This window comes from Schistocerca cancellata, chromosome 9, assembly GCF_023864275.1.
Source record: "Schistocerca cancellata isolate TAMUIC-IGC-003103 chromosome 9, iqSchCanc2.1, whole genome shotgun sequence".
Classification (NCBI taxonomy): Eukaryota; Metazoa; Arthropoda; class Insecta; order Orthoptera; family Acrididae; genus Schistocerca; species Schistocerca cancellata.
Genome location: NC_064634.1, coordinates 463140054 through 463166468, shown reverse-complemented (window position 1 = coordinate 463166468; position 26415 = coordinate 463140054). Strand labels below are relative to the sequence as shown.

General features: G+C 40.9%; 1 protein-coding gene across 1 annotated transcript in view; it reads left to right on the top strand.

The window, feature by feature from the left end:
- The window catches only part of LOC126100453 (transmembrane protein 145-like), a 146766-nt gene that overhangs the window by 99836 nt on the left and 20515 nt on the right, over positions 1–26415 (top strand). Inside the window, exons 9-11 of the mRNA XM_049911059.1 lie at positions 22999–23171; positions 23459–23579; positions 24687–24944. Of these exons, the coding sequence (XP_049767016.1) occupies positions 22999–23171; positions 23459–23579; positions 24687–24944 (552 nt within the window). The remainder of the gene's footprint in view (positions 1–22998; positions 23172–23458; positions 23580–24686; positions 24945–26415) is intronic.

Sequence of the window (26415 nt, the reverse complement as noted above, 5' to 3'; positions counted from 1 at the left end):
ACTCAATACAGCACTGAACAATAACTAATAGGTATATGACAATGAAACTTCTGTCAGTTACACATTAACACAGACGTGTACAGGGATGCCAACTGCATTTCACTCCAACACACCATTGACATGAAATTACCAATGTCCTGGAATGTTTTGAACATACATTGTGTATATAGACATGGCCATTTGCACAAGAACAGACCTTGTGTATGTGAACATGGCCATTTGCACAAGGTGCTTTACGTTTTTAAATATTTTAGTTATGACAAACCCTTTATAATGTGCTGATTTTTATCCACATGACAACTTGGCCTGGCAATGTTAAGTATTTGGGAGGGGGGTTTCACTGTACTCCATCTCACACTTGTGGTGTTACATAATTTGTGACATCACAAGGCAAGCAGTGTATTATTGTACTTTGTTACTGAAGCACATTAAGTATTGCTCAGCTAACAAAAAAACTAAAAATAAATAATAGCATATCCAGGGTACTACAGGTCAGAAGATCTGCATCTGAAATCAGTGAGCTGCCTCTGTTAATGAAATTCCAAGTGAAGAAAAATGATGTCTCCCAGATGGATTAGGATATATTGCTACCAACCACACAGAGGAGGCACTGAGCAGTACGAGACTCATATACTGATCTGAAAAGATGCTTCTCCATAATTTCTGGGCATTATCTGAAAATACTTAAACATACAAAAGTCATACCCCAAAGAAAATATGTTACCTTTGCTAGGTATTAGGGTAAGATGCAAGTTGAAATGTATGTTCCACTAGGGCAGCAAATGGGAAGTAACTGGATGCACACATGGCTCTAGATAAGAAGTACATGATAAACACATCGTTGGAATTGGTTAAAATGCATAGAAATCAATCTTCTTGTTTTTAAACATGTTTGTGATTATTTTACAGCATAAGTTGTCACACATACCACAGTTTTTTGGCTCTCAGGGTTCTGTGCTCTCTTGACAAAGTGAAGTAACACATGCAAATAGGCATCATATACAGATTACCATCTTCCCCAGATTCACTCTATGCAAAGCAGACAGTACCCCGAGACACAGTGTGTATGGTACAGCCACACACACTGATTTGTATGTCCCCACTTCCCATTACCATCTTTCTTAACAGCATGATGGTGTGCTACACACACTTGTCCACAGGTCCAATCAGTATCAGATGAAGAAAGCCTACTAAGACATCTCAAGTGCCTTAATGACGTATTCAGGAGGAATGGATATGGCAGGAGACAAATTTGACATGCTTTCAGCAAAAGGTATCAGCTCAGCAAATACAACACGTTCCTGAGGATAAGACAATGGCATATCTGTTGTACGCTGGCAAAGTATAAACAAATCTGGCAGAAACTTGACTCGATGTAAAATTATATTTTCTGTCTACCTCCAGAAACACCAGCACTATAAGATACAGTGAAAGATGACTTGAGCCTCCATAAACCAGTGTCTACCATATTTCATGCCATGCAGACTGTACAGATGGCCAGGGAAACATGCCAGGAGCACAGAAGACACACTGAACTCAAGTAACCAAAAAATCTGCTGCTACAGAACATTGCATAATCACAGAGGTCTCAATGAAATATGGAGTGCTACAACAGTTCTTGTCATTTTGGGACTGTTTTCTAAAGGACTCCATCAAAGTACGAGTGGCTGATGGCCTGATCAATAGTGACAGTGGCATCACTCTTGTGATAAAATGTGAGACTCAGCACTCAGCCAACTGAAGTAACAGTGTCAACCAAAACTGACTTCTGTGCCCAAAGGGAGAGGCAGAAGGACTAATGGAGCAATGTCCGCACCTGGCATTTGGCAATTGCATTCCCTCACCACTCCAGCTGATGAATTGTGTGACCAGGCAGTGAGGGAACAGGTGAGGAGTGGCAAGAATACAAAAGAGGCACAAGGTATGAAAGATATTCATTTGACAGGCATCCCCTGAAGATGACAGCAAGGCACACTGTTGAAATATCATGTTAAGTAAATGACAGTACCTGACTGCAGACTTGAGAGCAATACCAACAGCTGATTTACTGGGAAGGCTTAAGAACACGTGAGTCTACTTTCATGCTCAAAATCCAATAGAGCAACTTGCAGCAAATGTGTGGTAAGCACCTACTCATTCATTCATTCATAACCTTTGGCAAAACAAAAACTACAGAGATCTACATATGGATGATGAACAGTACTCTCCTCAAACATCCACAACACTTCTTGAAAGCCTCCCCTGTAGTTTTCCTCTTCCCACACACAAATACATATTGAAATATATTGTTAGTTTCATTATTCCTTCTTAAGCAAAACAAAAATTTTTCTCCTGTGTCCACTTATTAGTGAATGCAACACCCATTACTCTATACTCCCACTAATGTCAAAACTCCATAAAAAGGAAAAACCTTTGGACTGTTCATGCTCCCCACATACATTTTTACAATCATAAATGCTGTTTTTCCTTCTCTTATTTTTATATCCATTTAAAGTTAAAAAAAGCTTGCTTTTGTCACATCACCTTCCTTCTGCCTTTACACTCAGCTTTACTGCTTTTCCATCCTCAGTATAAAAAACCAGTTCTAACTGTGTGTGTTTTTACAATAGTCACTATTAGAAACATTATCCAAAATAAATCTGTCATGGATTTCTCCTTTCTAATATATAACTCTTCAAAGTTCTTGCCCTTGCAAAGGTTCCACCATCCACACAAATTCAAGAGGAACTCCCTTTTCACACAGATAAAGACCAGCTTAAGACATTCCTTGTAAAGCATGTTATGTGTGCTATGTGTTGCATATTTTGATATATTGATTTGCACTGTATTACCTTGACAGATCCTATATCATTGTGAGATGACCTCTGGATGAATGAAGAAATAAATTAAAAAAATAAGAAGCACTATAACAAGTCCCTAATAACTACTATTACACCAACTTCTTTCTAGTAAACCCACTGTACACAAAGGAACATATGAAACTGCTGTTAAGCTGATTTCTTTAATTTACAGACAAACAACAAATCATATTTTCATATGATTTCATATTTCAAAGGAAAATAATCATCTTTATACAGTACAATGACCTTTAAACAACCTTGTATTTCCACTTTACTTACATATAATTTGAGAGTAAAATGAAAATGAAAAATAGTTACTTTCCGCTATACTGATCCTCCTTACACATGATTTATCCATGTATGACTTATTTTTCTAAGGCTCTCAGTACTGTGAAACACATTCACACAATTAAACATTAGGAAGTCCAGGTTGGAGTATCAACAATATTATCAAAGGATGGATTGCTACTTATCATAAGGATGAGAAATTGACTTACAATTAGGCACAGTGAAATTACTGTTACACACTGCAAACACACACACACACACACACACACACACACACACACACACACACCACTCTCTCCTGGTCAGATTGGGCCCAGTGGCTGGAGAGTGGTCAGGGCATGTGTGCATGAGATTTGGTTGCTTGTGTTGTTCTAGATTAATACCATTTGTTTCAATAAGTGTAGATTCACACTGTTTTGTGGGGGAATGTCACTGAGATTCTGAAACAACTGAACTGGCAGACTCTTGAAGATAGGCATAAACTATTCTGAGAAAGTCTACTAACAAAGTTTCAAGAACTGGCTTTAATGATTATTCTATGAATATACTACAATACCCTATGTATTGTTCACAGAGGGATCATGAGGATAAGATTAGAATAACTACAGCATACACAGAGGCATTCAAACAATCATTCTTCCCATGCTCCATAAGTGAATGGAATGGGAAAAACCCTAATAACTGGTGCAACAGGATGTATCCTCTGACATGGACTTCACGGTGGTTTGCAGAGTATAGATGTAGATGTAGATAGAGCCACTCACTTTCAAGTATCATCTGTGGCCTCACACTTGTACCATAACATGTCTTGCAAAAATTCTTATATTTCTGATCCACAGGTTTATGAAACTTCTAACTGATTTTGGCACAGTTTCATCCAGTAATATCCCTCACATATGGAATGTTGCAGGTTCCTCTTCTTTTAACTTTTCCCATAATCCTTCACTACTGAGGCCAGGGTTAACACTGTTTCTCTTTCACCAATCCTTGCTACTAAAACTGACTGAAAGAGGTTTCCATTTTGATAATCTTCTCCAGTTTACTTCCTGTTATTCACTATTAGCCAGTATGTTCATTTCACAGGTTTGTCTCTTACTGTAGGTTTATTTACTGATTGCTTTGCATCTTCCTCCCCTGGGTGTTAAAACTGAATGTCTTTAATAATATACAAACTCTCAACATGTTCAGTGGCTGGGTTCTTCATTAATAATGCACAACAGTACTTTATATCTGTAACCACTAATAGTTCCTGATACATACGGATTTTTTTTAAAATAATTATACCACCCTTATTGATTTTTCTCTGAGTTCTCATATTGTCACCCACTTGAAAATTTGTTACAGTACTTGAATGTTATCATTATGCCTCTTCTGATAACCTTAAGCCCTTCATTTTAAATTATTGTAATAGTTTTAACTACTAAGATATTGTTGTTTTGCTCTATCCAGGACCAATCAGTCTGCCTTAAGATAATTTCCCCATCATATGCCCACAGGTTCTTTTGGCACAATTTCAGAGGTTGTTGTGGTCTTCAGTCCAAAGACTGGTTTGATGCAGCTCTCCATGCTACTCTATCCTGTGCAAGCCTCTTCATATCTGAGTATCTACTGTAACTTACATCCCTCTGAATCTGTATTCATCTCTTGGACTTCTTCTACAATTTCTAGCCCACATGCTTCCCTTCAGTACTAAATTAGTGATCCTTTGATGCCTTAGAATGTGTCCAACCAACTAATCCCTTCTTTTGGTCAGATCATACTACCAATTTCTCTTCTCCCCAATTCTATTCCATATCTCCTCATTAGTTACATGATCTACCCATCTAATCTTCGGCATTCTTCTGTAGCACTACATTTCAGAATCTTCTATTCTCTTCTTATCTAAGCTGTTTATCATCCAGAGTGACTGACAGAATCAGCTGTATATTGCACAAACATGGCATAAAGATGATTTTCAAACCAACAAAGAAGATCAGAGCATGTCTTAGATTGGCAAAGGAGAAAAGGGACCTACTTTATTATTGGGAATATACTGCATACCATGCACATGGAGGAAAGTTTATGTCAGAATGACTGAATGATCAGTCAACACCAGGGTAAAAGAACATCCTCAACTTTGCACTTTGGGGCAGGTGGAGAAATCAGCCATGGCAGAGCACGCACTGTGTGAGACCAATAATATAATAAAATTTGCCAACACAGAAGTTCTGGCTGTAGAGAAGCGCTATCACAGCTGCTTGTTCAGAGAAACTATAGAAATACAAAAACATGGGAATAGCTTCGACAAGAAAGAAGAAAGCTTTAAGGTAAACAGATCCTTGCTTCCCTGTGCTGCAGCGAATGACCGTCGCAAGTAGCAAGAGGAGAACCACACCGGAAATGTCTGCAGAGAAGCCCTCAGACTTTGGCATGCCAGGTACATATAGTCTGTGGCTGTGAGATTGATTCCAGTTCACCACCAGCAATTGAGGGTGAAACTTTGACAATGCCAGCTACTCATGCTGGCGAAATGTCAGTCAAATCATCAGAGGAACATCGGCCGAAGGAGCCGAGACAGAAGCCAGTAGGCAATTAGTCAACAAGTGGCCGTGAAGCTTTAACAGTTTTGTAAATTGTAAATAGCCTTTCACTCCCAGTATTTTACCCCTGCCATTTTTAGAATTTATAAAGGAGTATGCCAGTCAACATTGTCGAAAGCTTTCTCTAAGTCTACAAATGCTATAAACGTAGTTTTGCCTTTCCTTAACATATCTTCTAAGATAAGTTATAGAGTCAGTACTGCTCCATGCATTCCTACATTTCTCTGGAATCCAAACTGATCTTTCCCAAGGTTGACTTCTACGAGTTTTTCCATTCTTCTGTAAAGGATTCATGTTAGTATTTTGCAGCCATGACTTATTATACTGATAGTTCGTAATTTTCACATCTGTCAACACCTGCTTTCTTTGGAATTGGCATTATTATATTCTTCTTTAAGTCTGAGGGTATTTCCCATCTCTCATACATCTTGCTCACCAGATGGAAGAGTTTTGTCATGGATGGCTCTCCAAGGCTATCAGTAGCTATAACAGAATGTTGTCTACTCCTGAGGCCTTGGTTGAACATAAGATTTTCAGTGCTTTGCCAAATTCTTCACGCAATATCATATATCCCTTCTCATCTTCTGCTATGTCCTCTTCCACATAATATTGCCCTCAAGTGCATCTTCCTTGTATAGCCCTCTATATACTCGTTCCACCTTTCTGCTTTTCCTTCTTTGTTTAGGACTGGTTTTCATCTAACTACATGATATTCATCCAGGTTGCGCTCTTTCTCCAAACGTCTCTTTAATTTTTGGTAGGCAGTATCCATCTTACCCATAGTGATATATGCTTCTATGTCCTTACATTTGCCCTCTATCCATTCCTGTTTAGGCATTTTGCACTACCTTTCAACCTAGTTTTTAAGACGTTTGTATTTGCTTTCACCTGCTTCCTTTAATGAATTTTTATATTTTCTCCTTCTGTCAATTATATTCAATATCTCTGGTGTAACCCAAGGGTTTCTACTAGACATAATCTTTCTACCTACTTGGTCGTCTGCTGCCTTCCCTATTTCATCTCTCAAAGCTACCCATTCTTTTTCTGTTGTATTCCTTTCCCCTGTTCTTGTCAATCATTCACTAAAGCTCCCTCTGAAACCCTCTACAACTTTTGGTTCTTTCAGTTTATCTAGGTCCCATCTCCTTATATTTCTGCCTTTTTGCTGACTCTTCAGTTTTAATCTGTGGTTCATAACCAATGGGGCAATGGCCCTGCTACAGTGGATGCACCGGTTCCTGTCAGATCACCAAAGTTAAGCACTGTCGGGTGACCATCCAGGCTGCCACGCACTGTTGTCATTTATCATGGTGCACTCAGCCTCATGATGCCAATTGAGGAGCTACTCAACCAAATAGTAGTGGCTCTGGTCAAAGAAAACCATTATAATGACCAGTAGAGCAGTGTGCTGACCACATGCCCCTCCTGTCTGCATCCACAGCTGAGTATGACACGGTGGTCTGATGGTTCCGATGGGCCACTTGTGGCCTGAAGACGGAGTGCTTCATAACCAATAAACTGTGGTCAGAGCCCACATCTGGCCCTGGAAATTTAAAATCTGGTTCCTAATTCTCTGCCTAACCATTATATAATCAATCTGAATCCTTCCAGTGTCTCCGGGTCTCTTCCATGTATACAACCATTTCTCATGATTCTTAAACCAAGTGTTAGCTACGACTAAATTATGCTCTGTGCAAAATTCTACCAGACAGCTGGCTCTTTCATACCTTTCCCCTAGTCCATAATCACCTACTGCTTTTCCTTCTCTTCCTTTGCCTACTATTGAATTCCAGTCCCCCATGACTATTAAATTTTCAGCTCCCTCTTTTATCTCATCATACATTTTCTCAATCTCCTCCTCATCTGTGGAACTAATTGGTATATAAATGTGTACTACTGAGGTGGGTGTGGGTTTCATGCCTATCTTGGCTACAATAATGCATTCACTATGCTGTTCATAGTAGCTTATGCACGTTCCTATTTTTTCATTCATTATTAAACCTACTCCTGCATTACCCGTTTCAATGGTATCAGGAGGTAAATCATTCAATATAATTTCAAATGCTTGAAGGTATTTCACCCACATTGTATGTCCAAAATTGCAGTATATTCTAAATAGACTCTCCAGTTCAGATATCATGCATTCAGCAAGGTTTCTTGTAGGTGGAATTGTGAAATAATCTTGTGCAATAAGCACCTCAGTCCCTCATATTTTTTAAAAATTGTGAGCAATAAATTGAACATTGTTATCTGATAAAATTTTTAGTGGCTTGCCTCCATTAACAGAATAGTCATCTCTAAGTATGTGCACAATCACTTTAGTGGCCACTTCCATGACAAAGTGCACTTTTGTTAGCTTTGACCACAACACATTCCTCCCTGTCCTCAGGGAAGAGGTCCATACAACTACTGTGATGAAGTTCCATACTTGATTTGGCATGATACAGTAACAGGGGTACTCTACATCACTTGTTCCCACATAAGCCTTCAGGCTTACACACCATTCACCCAAAAATATGAAACACAGACATAAAAATAAAGATTAACTATGGCAAAGGGTAAATGCCACCTGTTTCGAATCGCTTTCTTCCACAACAGTGTCATTATCTGAGCTGTGGCCAATGGAAGAGTCACTGGAATTGCTCAAGGATATGATTATATTTTCAGTATTACTTTCTACACTCATTTCACTTTCCATGCTTTCTTAACAACTGTTTCTGTGTGGCATGCAACATTACCCCACTCCTTTGAGATTATTTGTGCCATTGCTTCCTCTAACAGTCTTTGAACTTCTGCCACAGTGAGGATTTTGTAATTTGTTCCCCATAATGTTTAATCCGTGCCCAAATCATTTTAATGGTATTGAAGGGGCAATAGTATAGTGGAAGTCTAAGAGCCCTGTGACCATGTTATTTAGCTTCCTCATCCAGAACATACTGCTGAAATGGTCTTTTTTTCCTTTTCTTTTTTCTTTGTTTTCCTTTCATAGTGTCCATGAGCTCCGTCTCACATAAATCATCCTAAATTTTCACATTGTGTTGTTTCAATCATTCAACAATGTTGGCTTTTTCCATTGCCATCATTGAAGCTTTATATTTAATGAGTGAGTGGTTTGGGGCATTATAAATTACAATGACAGCCGGACAATTTAAGTTTTCCAATAGCTGCCCCTTGAACCACTTCAGAGAACTATCATGGTTAATCTGCTTGTGGTAGTCACAATTTGTAAACAAGGAGACAGTTAGGTACAAAACCAGTTTGCAATTCCAGCATTCAAGACAACAATTCTTGTGCCCTTTCACTCGGGAACAGCAGAACTTCCACATGTGCTGTCATCTGTTCATTCTTTTCCAATGGAACACCTGGTATTTATCCAAGTTTTGTCAAGCCATACAATGTCTCCAAACAGCACTTTAGCCATATTTTTAAAAAAATCAACAATATCATGCTATGATGTCACCTGTCTCCATGATAATTTCCTATCTATTAATTTCTTTGCAGAAAAAACTGAGGTCTCTGACAACTGTTAACAAAGAACTGTTAACTGAATGACTCTACCTATCAAAGAGTAATGCACAGCTTTTTAATAATTGGATGTCCTTTTCTTTCATAATACCCATGTATGTAATGACAAACAGCATTTTGTTAAAAAGAGTCAAAGTCTGTTAAATGTGGTTCCGTCCTTCCCTTTTTACAAGGTGTCCACTTTTTACCAGGTGTCCATAGGTTGGATGAACCAGGCCCTTCCTCTTCTGCACAGTATTTCTCTTTACAAATTTTGATGATAGTATTGTTATGTATCTCAGATCACCTGCAGTTCTTTTGAATACCTTCTTTACAGGCAATGAGGTTGCACTATTGTCTCTCTCCTTCTCAAAATATTCTCACACTGAGCACACAAACTCACATATCTGACCATACAAAAAATGAGCAAATTGCTGAACTTTCCATTTAGGATGCACACTTTTTTGTACACTCCACTACAAGCTTAAGACATTCTGTAGTGTAAAATAAACTCACCAAACAGAGGAACAAAGCACACAACAAAATGAACCACAACTGTTTATGTTACCACACGTTAGCATCATCTGCAACTGGCTACAGTAGCTACTAGCTGCAGTAGAAGAGAGATTTGTCAACAGTGAATGCACAGTAGGTGCTGCCAAGTGCATTCTCTGATTGGCTGCTGCAATGGTAGCCACCCTGTAAGCAACTAGATGTCAATCACATTGTTATTCTGATCTGGGTATAATGTTTTCTTTCCTGTGATAGAATTCCTTCTCTCATATGAGGTAAGCAACCTACAGTCCCAGAAAGTATCCTGTCACAAGTGGGGCACTTTTGGGGTTCTTATGTGAGAGGTTCTGGGTTTGAGGGGATGAGGAAGTGGCTCTGGTAATTTGCTTCTGTACCAGGTCGGGAGGGTAGTTGCGGGATGCGAAACCTCCCACAGTAGAACCCCAAAAGTGCCCCACTTGTGACAGGATACTTTCTGGTACTGGATCAGACTCTGAATGTGGCTCTCCAGCAGGGATATGACTTCCTCAAATCCTGCCCTGAAATGAGATCCATCCTTCATGAAATCCTCCCCACTCCACCAAGAGTGTCTTTCCGCCGTCCACCTAACCTTCGTAACCTCTTAGTTCATCCCTATGAAATCCCCAAACCACCTTCCCTACCCTCCGGCTCCTACCCTCGTAACTGCCCCCGGTGTAAAACCTGTCCCATGCACCCTCCCACCACCACCTACTCCAGTCCTGTAACCCGGAAGGTGTACATGATCAAAGGCAGAGCCACATGTGAAAGCACCCACGTGATTTACCAACTGACCTGCCTACACTGTGAAGCTTTCTATGTGGAAATGACCAGCAACAAACTGTCCATTCACATGAATGGACACAGGCAGACAGTGTTTGTTGGTAATGAGGATCACCCTGTGGCTAAACATGCCTTGGTGCGCGGCCAGCACATCTTGGCACAGTGTTACACCGTCCGGGTTATCTTGATACTTCCCACTAATACCAACCTGTCAGAACTCCAGAAATGGGAACTTGCCCTTCAGTATATCCTCTCTTCTCGTTATCCACCAAGCCTCAACCTCCGCTAATTTCAAGTTGCCGCTGCTCATACCTCACCTGTCTTTCAACAACATCTTCGCCTCGACTGACATCTCTGCCCAAACTCTTTGCGTTTACAAATGTCTGCTTGTGACTGTGTATGTGTGGATGGATATGTGTGTGTGTGCGCGAGTGTATACCTGTCCTTTTTTCCCCCTAAGGTAAGTCTTTCCGCTCCTGGGATTGGAATGACTCCTTACCCTCTCCCTTAAAACCCACATCCTTTCGTCTATCCCTCTCCTTCCCTCTTTCCTGATGAAGCAACCATTGGTTGTGAAAGCTTGAATTTTGTGTGTGTGTTTGTGTTTGTTTGTGTGTCTATCAGCATGCCAACACTTTCGTTTGGTAAGTTACATCATCTTTGTTTTTAGATATATTTTTCCCACGTGGAATGTTTCCCTCTATTATATTCATACATAGGTTGAGTAGATTACTGTAGATATCACTTACATACAGTAATGGTTCATACATTTGTCTTAGTATTCTCATTATACTACATGTTTGAAGAGAGGACGAGCAGATTAGAATTCACTGAGTGAATATAGACATTTATTTACTAAGAAGGCTTTTAACTTCCTTTGGAACAGCTTTGGTTCACAAGTTTTCAAAGCTTGTGGCAGCTTGTTGAACCATATCTACCCATTAATATAAAGACTAATGTCAGTTATGTTTAATTTTGTCCTCTGCCTAAAGTAGTTTTCTTACTTCTAGTATCATAATTATGTATATCACTGCACTTATTTAGTTTGTTTTGACTATTCAGAATTAATGTAACAAGTTTATACAAATACAAGGAATATACTGTTAGATATTTATAAAAGATTCACGACTGGAGTCTCTGGACTTTAGTCAATGCATTAACCTAATGACTCTTTTCTGTAACAATAATATTCCATTCTGGTGTATGTCTGTTGCACAACCCCACAGTTCAATGCCAGAATTCAGAAATGGATAAACTGTTCCATAGAGAACAATTTGGATTGGCACTATTTTTGCCAACTGCTTATTTTCTCACACACAGAAGTAATGTGGTTTACGTAACAGAGATTTTTGTCCAAGTGGACACCAAGAAATTTAATGTTATCTGTTTCTTCTGATGTAATACCACAAATATTGTTTATTTCAGCTTCATGAGAACCAGTTGTTTTAAATGTTAGTAGCTGATTTTTACTGATGTTGGTGTTCAGACCCTGACCTAGAAAATAGGTGGTTACTTCCATCAAACACTTAGCTGCAACTGAGTGTAATGTCTACAACTCTTTTTCATAAAATAAGAGGGAGCTGTCATCAGAATAGGTTACTAGATGTGAGTTGAAAGGTTGTGTCAAGTCATTGACATAAACGAAGAAGAGAAAGAGACCAAGGATCAATCCCTGTGGTACCCCTGGATTACTGTATCTCCAGAAGATTGGAAGTCTATTACCTTGTTACCTATTTTACATGAAAGTTTAGTACACTGTTTGCTATTTGTCAAGTATGTGGTCAGTAATTGTGTAAATGAGTCCTCGATGTTGTAAGCCTTCAATTTCTTAATGAACAACCCATGGTTGACTGAGTTGAAAGCTTTGGAAAGATCTAAGAATACGGCAGCTTTCTTCATACCTTGGTCTAGGAGAGTGTACACTTTATGGAGAAATTCAGCAACTGCAGTCAAGAATGAGATTTTCACTCTGCAGCAGAGTGTGTGCTGATATGAAACTTCCTGGTAGATTAAACCTGTGTGCTGGACTGAGACTCGAACTCAGGACCATCACCTTTCATGGGCAAATGCTCTACCATGTGAGCTACCCAAGTACGACTCACGCCCCATCCTCACAGCTTTGCTTCTGCCAACCTTCCAAACTTTACAGAAGCTTTCCTGCGAACCTTGCAGAACTAGCACTCCTGAAAGAAATGATATTGCGGAGACATGGCTTAGCCACAGCCTGGGGGATGTTTCCAGAATGGGATTTTCACTCTGTAGTGGAGTGTGTGCTGATATGAAACTTCCTGTCAGATTAAAACAGCATGGGAGCAATAGGGTACAAATTCTGGTCAAGGCTGGTAGTGACTGAGGAAACTCAGATGGCCCGACAACATGCCAGGAACATCCTGCACCCCCAAGTGTTACCTCTCATGTAACAGTATTGTGGTGCAATTTTTCACAGAACACTGCTCATCCATATGTGGCACATGTCCCTGTAAACTACCTGCATGATGCTGAGGTATTCCTGTGACTGCTGAGATCCCCAGATCTCTCCCTGATAGGAGACGTGTGGCACCACCTCAGAGGTTAACTCCATCCGAGTGCCAGTATGTGGGATATCAAGAAGTTGTGGACCAGTTTGCCTTGAGCCTTATGATACCCTTCCCAGCTGAGTCGATGCAGACATCTGGGCTAGAGGAGGTGCAGCATCATACTGATCGGTGGGCCCGTATTGCCGAGTTCTTCACAAACTCGACTTGAATACACACTCATTTGAATAACGTGACGTACCCTCTCGAGTCATGAAGTTTCATTCTGTTTCCTGCACCCTTTCCATGTTTATCACTTTCTTTAATATTCAGAATTCTTCTGTGGAGCAGAAGGGGTTACCAGTTATCGAGCATATATGATTTCGATCTGTGTTTATTTCATTATCTCTTAGATTCTGCACATTAATGGGTAAGTGATCAAAGATTTTTATGGAGGAATTCCTCATCAACTATAACTAGCACTATAGCACTCATTGAAATATGAACCCGATACACACTATGGAATATAAGGAACTGAAGTAATTGGCATGTAGACATGGCCCCTTGTCTAGGATTCTGAGTATAGTTCTGTATTTTGTCATAATGTTCTTATAAAAACAAATAGAAGATGAAAAGAAAGAAACTGACAATGTTTAACAATTCAAAAGTGCTTTAAAAGTGTATCTTTTTAGTCCCTCCTTTTTCAAATATATGATTTTATCTATACTGAAGAACTTGTAAACACTTGTTGGCTTTATGAAAAGTTGGAAATGTCCAATGTGAAGAGGCTTCTATGCTCACAGTATGTAGGTAGCTGTTATGCTCTGCCAATTGTCACTTTAATCATATACAAGGTCTGTTCAAAAAATTCTGCAACTTTGTCCACAAAATGTTTCTGCATTTATCTTTTACTTATTGTGCATGGTCTACTTTGAAACACCCTCCTCCACAGTTGATACACCACTCCCAATGCCGTTTCCACTTTCAGAAGCAGTCTCAGTATGCCTCTTGCCAGGTCATGTGAAGCACCATCTGCAAATTTTCTTTTATCTTGTCTATTTTTACAAATCTTCATCCTGTCAATGAGGTTTCCAACTTCAGAAGCAAAAAAAAAAAGTCCACAGAGACCAGGTCAGGAGAGTACAGAGGATGAGGTAGCACAGTGATTTTGTTTTTTTGTGCGATAGTCACTCACCAACAGGGATGAATGTGCATCTGCATTATCATGATGCGAGAGCCACAAAATTTTCTTGCCACTTTTCCAGCTGTTTCCTTATCACATTTTTTCCCAGGCATTACAATATGTCCTGATAGTGCCACTGATTAACTGTTTACCTCTGTGATGTGAATTTGTGATCAACTAATCCTTTGAAGTCAAAGAAAACTATCAGCATAGCTTTGACATTTGAGTTGAATGAAGTGCATAAAGTAAACACATCATTGCTAATTGATCCCTCAAGTGTGAAAATTGGAAAACGCGAGAAGATCTGGGGAATTTCCACAGTGTTAATGGAAAAATACTTCATGGCATCTGGATTCATGAGCCTGGGGCCCCATTATGAGAACTAACAAACCTAACAAAATCTAATGAAGTAACTAGCTTGACTAAGGATGCTTTTGTTGTTTTGCTCAGCGGAGCTAATGAAGTTTATAGAAATGAATCATACAAGGGTATCACAGGACTGAGAAATTGTGTAAATAATTTAACTCATACAAATGTTCTCTTTGTGAATGTCCCACAGCGTCATGACTTACCGAGTTGGTTATGCGTAAACCGTGAAATTAGTGTCGCTAACAAGAGTTTCACGGAAATATGTACTCGTTTCCAGAATGTTGATGTTATAGACACAAACATTTTAGAGCAAAAGTTATATACAGCTCATGGCCTTCATTTAAATGCATCAGGAAAAGAGGTTCTTGCTGATAAAATATTTACTAGTATCTTGCCTGACAATGAAGAAACCAGGACAAGTAGCAATCTAAGGCAAATTATAAACCATTTTTGGAAAGCAGCCAACAGTAAAGCCCCCAATCAGTTGCAAATTATGAAGTGGTTTAAACCCAGTAGGCCAGAAACGAACAATCAATTTGTAAAACAGCCTCAAATTATGAAATGGTTCAAACCCATAAGAACGGTGGTGAATGAAGCAAAAATTTTGCAAACTCCAAAAATAACTTCAGCACTTGATCGTCACCAAGAAGCCATACTCAACAAACACACCAAGAATTTTTTAGGCATAATGTCACCTGCAGAAGAAAAAGAAGCAAAAGAAATTCCACCAACAGAAGAAAACACAACAGCGAAGCAGACTGCAGATGGAACAGCAAGCAGACGGAAAGTAGTACACCCACTACATCTGAAAGATTTTTTAACAATACCAGAGAAGGAAAGTTGCTACTCAGCTTATAGCAGAGATGCTGAGTCATGATAGGCACAACAACAAGATTCACAGAATTATAGCTTTTACCCATTAAGGCCTTTGTCAGCAGTAGACACACATACACACACGCACACACACACTCATGCAAATGCAACTTGCACACATGTCTGCACTCTCAGAGAACTGAAACCACACTGCGGGCAGCAGCACCAGTGCATGATGGGAGTGGTGACTGGGTGGGGGTAAGGAGGAGGCTGGGGCAGGGAGGGGGAGGGATAGTATGGTGGGAGTGGTGGACAGCGAAGTGCTGCAGCTTAGACGGAGGGCAGGAGAGAAGGTGTGGAGGGGGGAGGGGGTAAGTAGCAGAAAGGAAAGAAATAAAAAGAAATTAAAAGACTGGGTATGGCAGTGAAATGATGGCTGTGTAGTACTGGAATGGGAACAGGACACTGCGAGAGGGCTGTACAAGCAATGATCACACGCACGGCACAGCGGACACACCAGGAACCGCGGTGTTGGCCGTCGAATGGCGCTAGCTGCGCAGCATTTGTGCACCGCCGCCGTCAGTGTCAGCCAGTTTGCCGTGGCATACAGAGCTCCATCGCAGTCTTTAACACTGGTAGCATGCCGCGACAGCGTGGACGTGAACCGTATGTGCAGTTGACGGACTTTGAGCGAGGGCGTATAGTGGGCATGCGGGAGGCCGGGTGGACGTACCGCCGAATTGCTCAACACGTGGGGCGTGAGGTCTCCACAGTACATCGATGTTGATGCCAGTGGTCGGCGGAAGGTGCGCGTGCCCGTCGACCTGGGACCGGACCGCAGCAACGCACAGATGCACGCCAAGACCGTAGGATCCTACGCAGTGCCGTAGGGGACCGCACTGCCACTTCCCAGCAAATTAGGGACACTGTTGCTCCTGGGGTATTGGCGAGGACCATTCGCAACCGTCTCCATGAAGCTGGGCTACGGTCCCGCACACCGTTAGGCCGTCTTCCGCTCACGCCCCAACATCGTGCAGCCCGCCTCCAGTGGTGTCGCGACAGGCGTGAATGGAGGGACGAATGGAGACATGTCGTCTTCAGCGATGAGAGTCGCTTCTGCCTTGGTGCCAATGATGGTCGTATGCGTGTTTGGCGCCGTGCAGGTGAGCGCCACAATCAGGACTGCATACGACCGAGGCACACAGGGCCAACACCCGGCATCATGGTGTGGGGAGCGATCTCCTACACTGGCCGTACACCACTGGTGATCGTCGAGGGGACACTGAATAGTGCACGGTACATCCAAACTGTCATCGAACCCATCGTTCTACCATTCCTAGACCGGCAAGGGAACTTGCTGTTCCAACAGGACAATGCACGTCCGCATGTATCCCGTGCCACCCAACGTGCTCTAGAAGGTGTAAGTCAACTACCCTGGCCAGCAAGATCTCCGGATCTGTCCCCCATTGAGCATGTTTGGGACTGGATGAAGCGTCGTCTCACGCGGTCTGCACGTCCAGCACGAACACTGGTCCAACTGAGGCGCCAGGTGGAAATGGCATGGCAAGCCGTTCCACAGGACTACATCCAGCATCTCTACGATCGTCTCCATGGGAGAATAGCAGCCTGCATTGCTGCGAAAGGTGGATATACACTGTACTAGTGCCGACATTGTGCATGCTCTGTGGCCTGTGTCTATGTGCCTGTGGTTCTGTCAGTGTGATCATGTGATGTATCTGACCCCAGGAATGTGTCAATAAAGTTTCCCCTTCCTGGGACAATGAATTCACGGTGTTCTTATTTCAATTTCCAGGAGTGTATTTATAAATGGCCTATCTGAATGCACAATGTTACAGTGCTTTTATACCATTTTTGCAGAAGACACCAACATTGTGATTAATGGTCATACATGTGAAGATCTCCAAGGATCCATTAAGAATATTCTTACTGATTTAGTGAAATGGTTTAGCTTCAATGGACTCTCATTGAACTTTAATAAGACTTATTATATTCATATGTGAGTGCAGGCTTTCTCAGCGAATTTCATATATGAAGACTTCATGGGTTGTCCGCCGAGTAGCATCAGCGACTCATAGAAACCTCAGTCATGGGCTTATATCTCTGCTGGACTGCTCTCTGCTTCCCGCGGCCGGCCAATCACGCGCCCACAGAATCGCCCGATGTGCCTGGATTGACCGGTGGTGGGGGGGACGCTTGCGCGGGGTTCGAGTTCCGGCGTCCATCTCTGTCGTCTCCGTCCATGGCCCATGGTGGAACGTAACCTTCTTCTCTGATGTTCCTGATTGCAGGCTCCCAGGCTGTAGTGAGATGGTAGTCACTGTTGTGGTTGATTAGGTTGTCGTGTAACTGTATTTCTATGGACTCTTTGTTTACTGAGTCCCAAAATCCATTTGTACTGCATATTTTCTTTGTGTCCTCAAAACTGAAGCTTCTCATCAATACTATGTTCCGCCACAGCAGATATGTTGGTCTGACCCAAGCGTACATGCCTAATGTGTTCACTGTGGCGCTGTGAGATGCAGTGCTGCATATGTCCTATATAATGCGTCCCACATTCGCATCTGATCTTGTACACACCTGGTGCCATCAGACCTAGTGTATCCTTGGTTGAACCGAGAAGGCCTTTGATTTTTCCTGCTGCGCAGATAATGGTCTTCACTTTATGTTTCCTGAGAATTCTTGTGATCTTGGATGTCAGAGGACCCGCGTATGGCAAGAACGCACAGCCCATTGCTTGGTCTTCATCTTCAAGAAAAAATGGATACAGTGAGACACAAATAAGGAGAGCTCTGAAGACCGACCACAAGAAGAGAGAAGAGAAACTGGATGAAGATGAAACAATGGGCTGTGTGTTCTTGCCATACGCGGGTTCTCCGACGTACAAGATCATGAGAATTCTCAAGAAACATTAAGTGAAGACCATTTTCCACACAGCAGGAAAAATCGAAGACCTTCTTGGTTCAACCAAGGATCCACTAGGTCTGATGGCACCAGGTGTGTACAAGATCGGATGCGAATGTGGGGTGCAATATATAGGACAGATGCAGCTTTGCATCTCACAGCGCCGCAATGAACACATTAGGCATGTACGCTTGGGTCAGACCAACAAATCTGCTGTGGCAGAACATAGTATTGATGAGAAGCACACCTTCGATTTTGAGGACAAAAAGAAAATATGCAGTACAAACGGATTTTGGGACTCAGTAATCAAAGAGTCTGTAGAAATATGGTTACATGACAACCTAATCAACTGAAACAGTGGCTACCATCTCAGCACAGCCTGGGAACCTGCAATCAGGAAAATCAGAGAAGAACGTTCCGTTCCACCAAGGACCGTGGACGGAGCAGACAGAGACGGACGCTGGGACTCGAGCCCCGTGCATGCGTCCCCCCCCACCACTGGCTGATCCAGGCGCATCGGGCGATTCCTTGGGTGCGTGATTGGCCAGCCATGGGAAGCGGAGAGTGGTCTAGCAGAGATATAAGCCCGCAACCGACGATATCCCGACACTTCGCGTGAAGATGATGGAGACGCATTCTATTGAAATGTTGCTATGAGGTGACGATGCTACTCGGCTGACAACCTTTGAAGACTTCATATATAATTATATTCAGTTCACTGCAACTACTAAAACAGAGGAGGAATTAGCTGTGAAATGTGGTACAGAGTCAATAGAAAGAGTTGAATAAACAAAGATTTTAGGCGTTTTAATTGATTCCAGAGTAAACTGGTCTCATCATATAATAAATCTTCAGAAGAGACTCAGCTCATTGATTTTTGCCCTACGCATTCTCTCCAAAAGCAGAAACATACACACAATGAAAGTAGCATACTATGGATATTTCCATTCTCTTATAGCATATGGTATTATATTTTGGGGAAACCAAACACTAACAAAGAAAATACTCTTGGCCCCGAAATGTGTTATAAGAATAATGAGTGGCGTAGACTCCAGATGTAGTTGTAGAAACCTTTTCTGGAAACTAAAAATTGTTACTGTCACTTCCCAGTACATATTTTGTCTTAGGGGGTTCATCAGCAAAAATACTGAGTTTCATAAAAGAAATAGTGAATACCATGGATATGACACCAGGAGAAAGCATGATTTCCACAATGAATGTAAAAACCTGACCATGGTGCAAAAGGGTTTGCAGTTCTCTGGTGCAAAAGTTTTTAATGCTCTCCCTCCAGACATTAAAAGCAAATTTGATAACCATTCCTCCTCTAAGGAGCATCTGAAGCAATTTCTACTGGAAAGGTCATTTTACCATTTAGAAGAGTATTTTAGCCACAATGATAAAACCACCTAGGTCTGTGGACCAGATATTTTGAGTGTGATACACCATAGCTTAAGTTTGAGCAATGATGTAGGTACCATACCCATGTAACATTCATAGTCATTTTCACTGGTGTTTAATTTGTTTTCATTTTCTACGTGTAATGTTTGGTATAATCTGTCACTCTTACCACATATGCGTATAGCAAACATGAAGTATTACTTTTGTCTGATTGAGTGCTTTGCTACTACCTTTGTATTCATTGTTTACTGACACACTCTATATCCTTTTGACTTTGTCACAGTTGGATCAACTCAGTAAGAAATAAATAAAATAAATAAATAAATAAATAAATAAATAAATAAATAAATAAATAAGTAAATGACCTCACTGGATGAGCTTTTTTTAGTCTTGGAGAACCTTTCTCAACTCATTCTGAAGATTGAACCATAGTATCAACATAATAATCATAGACCCATGTCTCATAACCAGTAATGGTTCTCTTAAAGAACACCTTGTTCTCATTTGCATGATACTACAGATCTTCACGGATTGTGAGGCAAAGATCTTTCTGGTCTTTACTCATGAGCTGTGGGATGAACTTGGAGACAACACGATACATTCCAAAATGCTGTGTCAAGATTTCATAACATGATCTAAATGAAATGTTACACTCTTCTTCAGTCTTTCAGACAGTCAGTCTTCAATTGGCATGCACAATTTCATTGATGTTCCTGACACGAGTGGTGTCAGTAGACATTGAAGCGCATCCTGAATGAGGGTCTTCTGTCCGTCCATTTTTAAACAGTGCAAACCATTCATAACACTGACTATGGTTTAAGTATTCATCACCATAGGCTTCCTGCACCAAGTGTCTCTGTGAAGGTTTCCTTGAGTTTCATGCAAAATGTAATGCAGGCACTCTGCTCCTCTGACTCTGTCATCTCAAAATTCACAAACTGTGTGTCACAATGCTCTACTCAATACAGCACTGAACAATAACTAACAGACATACAATAATCAAATAACAGAAGACAACAGAAAATCCAGGATGGAATGTAACAATATTGAGAAGGAAAGTTGCTACTCATCGTATAGGAGAGATGCTGAGTTGCGATATACAACTCAGCATCTCTACTATATGGATATAATAATTGCTTGTTTCAATTCTTTGACCAAGGAAAAGTCTTGTACTTGTATGAATCCCCTGCAGGGTATAGACTCATCATGTTACGCATTTATGCCTGAGGAATGTTTGTCTACTCCATTGTTTTCACTGTAAAATATAATCCTGCAAAAGGTGCTTTCTATTATCCACTTAATATGTACAACAATGAAACTTCCAGCAATACACATTAAACGCAGGCATGTGCAGGGATGCCAACTGCATTTCACTCTGATACATAGGTCGCATGGAGGAGGCTTTCCTGACGACCCAACAGCTGCTTCCCCTGGCCTGGTATAGGTTTATAGATGACATCTTTGTGGTCTGGACTCATGGTGAAAAAACACTCCTTAATTTCCTCCATAACCTCAACTCCTTTTCGAATCTGAATTTCACATGGTGCTTCTCCAAAACCCAAGCCACCTTCCTGGATGTTGACCTTTATCTTGTTGAAGCTCAGATCCACACCTCTGTCCACTTCAAACCCACAAACAAACAACAGTACCTTCACTTTGATAGCTGCCATCCACTCCACATCAAATGCTCCCTTCCCTACAGCCTAGGTATTCATGGCAAATGTATCTGCTCCAGTGACGAATCCCTCAACAATTACACCAATAACCTGACCAGTGCTTTCCTCTCCTGCAACTATCCTGCAGACCTTGCCCACAAACAGATCTCCTGAGCAATACATTCCTCCCCGTCCAACAACAATGTTCCTACCCCCAGACCACACAGAAGCATCCCCCTTGTCACCCAATATTATCCTGGCCTCGAATACATCAACAAATTACTCCACCAGGGATATGACTTTCTAAAGTCAAGCCCTGAAAAATATTGTCCCTTGACAATATTCTCCCCACACCACCCAGAGTTGCCTTTTGTTGCCCCCCTAACCTCCATAACATCCTTGTCAAACCCTACAATATTCCCAGACCACCCTCTCTACCCAGTGGTTCCTACCCCTGTAACCGACCCCACTGCAAAACCTGCCCCATGCATCCCCCCACAACCACCAACTCCAGTCCCGCTACTGGTAAAACATACACAATTCAAGGCAGGGCCACATGTGAAACAACACATGTCATTTATCAGCTGACATGCCTGCACTGCACAGCCTTTTACATCGGTATGACGACAACTAAACTGGCTGAGCGCATGAACGGACACAGACGAACTGTCCACCTAGGAGATGTCCAATACCCAGTAGCAGAGCATGCCATCCAGCATAATTCTAGGGACCTAGGAACCTGCTACAACATATGTGCCATTTGGCTTCTCCCACCCAACACCAGTCCCTCGGAACTGCGGAGATGGGAACTTGCACTCCAACACATCCTTTCATCCCACCATCCCCCTGGACTGAACCTTCGTTAACCAACCTCATTCCCATTTACTCTTCAGTCTTCTCCTTTTTCCCTCTCCTCTTTAGCCATTCACGCATCTTTTCATCCTACATAGTTGTGTTTATCTTTATACTATATAACTCTACTTCTGTATGCATCCTCTTTGGTTTGAAGCTGGCACAGTATTTAACACTAGAATATCTTTGGCTTCCCTCTGACAACCATGCCTCCATCCTTGCTACCCTCCCTGTTTACCTTGCCCTGTTGCTTCATAACCTGGGTTGTGAGTAACTGAATCCACTTTCCCTTCTTCCCTTTTTTCCCCTCTCTCCTCCCTGATGAAGGAACAATGTTCTGAAAGCTAGGAATGTAAATTTTCTGTTCTGTTTTGTGAATCTATTGGCTGTACTGAGCTGAGGTAAGTACTGGCCAGCCCCTCTATCTCTTTGTAAGAATTATTAAAGGTGTAACATAAAATGTAAACACAACTGATACAGAATTTGTTTCTCACAACCACATTTTCCTTTTTGTATTAGCCTTATTTCATTCTTCATTCTCAAAGGTTCTTCTTTACAATGTGATCAACAAAACATGATAAACATATCAATCAAAATAATTTCTTCAATATTTTCAGTGCTTGAGACAAAAAGCACAACCTTGAACTTTCAAGAAGACTTTTGCTTTTTATAAAATCAATTTTCTCAGATGAAAGGTAAAGGAAGTAATTTAATTAAGTACCCACCAATCTTACACTATATTTCACAGTTTGTAATTGCTTGTTTCAGTTCTTTGATCCAGGGAAAGTCTTGTACTTGTACGAATCCCCTGCAGGGTATGGACTCATCATGTTACGCATTTGTGCTTGGGGAATGTTTGTCTACTCCATTGTTTTCACAGTAAAATATAATCCTGCAAAAGTTACATTCTATTATCCACTTAATATGATTGGAACTTTGTGGTAAGTAGAAAATTAAAGACAGATAGATAATGTTTTATAGTAAATTGCAATACAATGATTACGTGTTTGATGTTAATTCTTGTATGAAGCTAACCAATTCAGACTCTTCTCACTTTTCTTTTTATAATATCAGATCTGTATTTTATTAGTGATGTTGGAACACTATAGTTGGTGTTTTTTGGCTTATTTGCCCAAAAGTAAACCAGTTTAATTACTACATTTTGATAGCTAAAAAATATGTTATAGATTGACATTACCAGCTCTTACTGTAAATTTTATGCCAATAGGTTTGTCTCTGGCCCTGTATTCATTCTGGCAGCAAATAGTCTCATCGATAAATGGGTACGAGAGAGTGTTGTCTGCGGTGTTCTACACTTCGTTGCCCTCTTAGGACACGTTCTCTTCTTGGTCAGTGTTTCATTTTTATCAAATTACTGCTACATTCTCAAATTTTATTAAACATGCAATAAGTTTTATGAGCGGTGTCAGAAGCAATAATTTAAAAAATAGTAAACTCATATCCCCACTTTCTGCTATCATTTTGTGAGTTATTCTGAATTTCCTAATGAAAAATTGTGTGGTTTTCATGTAAATAGTAGACTGTATGTAATTTACTTATAATTGGGTACATGAAATTGCCTGTAACATGCCTGATATCATAATGCAACTAAAATATTCATGGCTTGCAACTTCAGAAGTTCCTGTTCTTTTGTGCAGATAGAGTATTATGCCCACATTTACTGCACAACAACAAAAACTGTAGGTGAGATAGGAAGCTCATTTTGTTGACAATCCAAAATATATATATTTCCTATACATATGCATGTATTGACAGATAGTGAAAGTATAGATGCTTAGAAGTTAATCTTTGTACAGGTCAAATTAAACAACTGCCACTCTAGTTTCATTTACACTGAGATGAAAAAATAATGGGATACCTCCTAATATAGTGTTGGACGTCTTTTTGCCCAGCATAGTGGAGGAACACAACATGGCAGGGCTCATTCATCATATGTCACACATTGATTTCTGCAGTTATTTCATGCAGTGTCGCTTGTCTGTTAGGACAGGCAACTCTACACAAATGCCGCAGCTCTCAGTCATTAACTGAAGGCCATCAGCCACTCTGTTGTCCATAGTGAGAATTAATGCCTGAAAGCTGGTATTCTCAGCATGCTCTTGACACTTTGAATCTCAGAACACTGCACTCCCTAACAGTTCTGGAATTAGAATAGCATGTGCATTTGGCTCCAGCTACCACTGAAGTCTGTTAATTCCTGTCATGCAGCCATAATCACTTCAGGAACCTATTCAAATGAATCACGTGAATACTAATGACAGCGATACAACTGCCATCTGTATATGTGCATATCATTATCCCATGACTTCTGTCTCCTCAGTGTATAACTACTACAAACTAATTTAATATGTTTTAGAAATTTTTCCCCATATTCTTCTGACCTGAATGTTTTACATAACACCTCAGTTACTGAAATAACAAAATTTTGTTTTCAGGTTACTACCCTGCCATCACACGCCAACAAGATGTTCCCATACCACGTGCGGACGACTCAGGTCGGAGTAATGTCAGTGATGCGAGCGGAGGATCTGCCATTTGTACCGCACGCTTATGCACCTTCAGCTCCTCCACTGCCAGCACCACCACCACCACAGCCACCACTGCCACAACATAACAGGCCCCCTGGGCAAGTGGGCGAGTGGAGAGCTTCCAATGTTCCTGTTGAGCTGTTCTGTGTCAGCAGAAATGTAGAGGTATGTCACCGCAGCCATAATGCACGAATAGAGGGTTGTGGGTGGCAGGGAATCCTGTTAGCTTATCACACTGTGGAATACAAGTTCACAGAGCACCTCTCAATAAATGCCCTACTTCTGAACATATTGACTTATATGCTAAAGAAAGATGAGAAATAAAACCATATTATTAATAATCAATAGGGCAAATATAAATGGTTTTGAAGTCCTTAGTGTTGTCTCACAACAAACAGTATATTGGTGTATGGTGATACGTTGAGCATTTATTACTTTGTAATTAATAGAAGTAGCCAAAGTTAGTAAGTATTCTCAAAATGTCTTCTGTAGGTTGTATATGAGAGGTAGAGGTAGAGAGAGAGAGAGAGAGAGAGAGAGAGAGAGAGAGAGAGAGACAGAAGGAAAGAGGGAGGGTGATGGAGAGGGGAGAGATGGAGAGGGAGGGAGGGAGAGAGTCACTTTTTTGAAATTTAAAATTATAGCTATAGCTATGTGCATGACTTTTTATTGTTAAACTAAAGCTTCACAGCATAATTCAGTGTTAGCACATGCCAATATTATCATAAATACAAGAAACACTGTCTTTCTACATCAGTTAAATTAGTTACATAATTCCCAAAATGTATCTGTTACAGTATCCATGTTTGCAGTAATAAATATCAAAAGGAGAATTCACTCAAAAAAATATAACATTATGTAACAGAACTGTGCCCAGTTTTCATCCCCATGTTATGTGGATCATATTTGTCACCTCTTGTTATGATATGGAATGAATCAGTTTTACAGTAATTACAGTACATCTTCTCTGTGGAAATATGGCAATTATGAACTGTGAGAAAACTTATGAGATTGGCAACACTGCGAGTAATGTAGCAATGCTGTGCTGTTCTACTTGTATAGACCAGTGTGTTCAACCCTTCCAGATTCTCAGTCCAAGTTTCAGCTCCATTCAGCCATCATGTGATTTTTGAGTGTGCCATCAGTGAAGTTGTGGTATTAGAGCAACTTGGTTAATCCATGAGTGTGACCTTTCAAAAGCAAAACAGGCCTGTGGGGAACATTCCTTATCAAGAGCACAAGTTTTTCGCTTGCACAAACCATTTTTTGAAGGACAAGAACCTGTTGAAGATGAACGGCTGTCAGGGAGACCTGCAGTTTCAAAAACTGTTGAAAACATTAAATGTGTTTGTGCTCCTGTGAGATTGTTTCTCCAAGACAAACTATCAACCAAGTGTTTTACACAGATGTTCTTGGAAGGCTCAGGAAAAAGGGTGAATTGAGTTACAATGTAGAAAAGTGAATGCTGTTCCATGACAATGCCCCATGTCATGTGGCCACTTCCATCAAGAAGTTTTTTACCTCAAAAGACATTCGTGTTACTCTGTAGCCCCCCTACTCACTCGATCCGAATCCTTGTGACTTTTATCTTTCCCTGACATTGAGAAATGTCTTAAGAGAATGTCATTTGGGATCT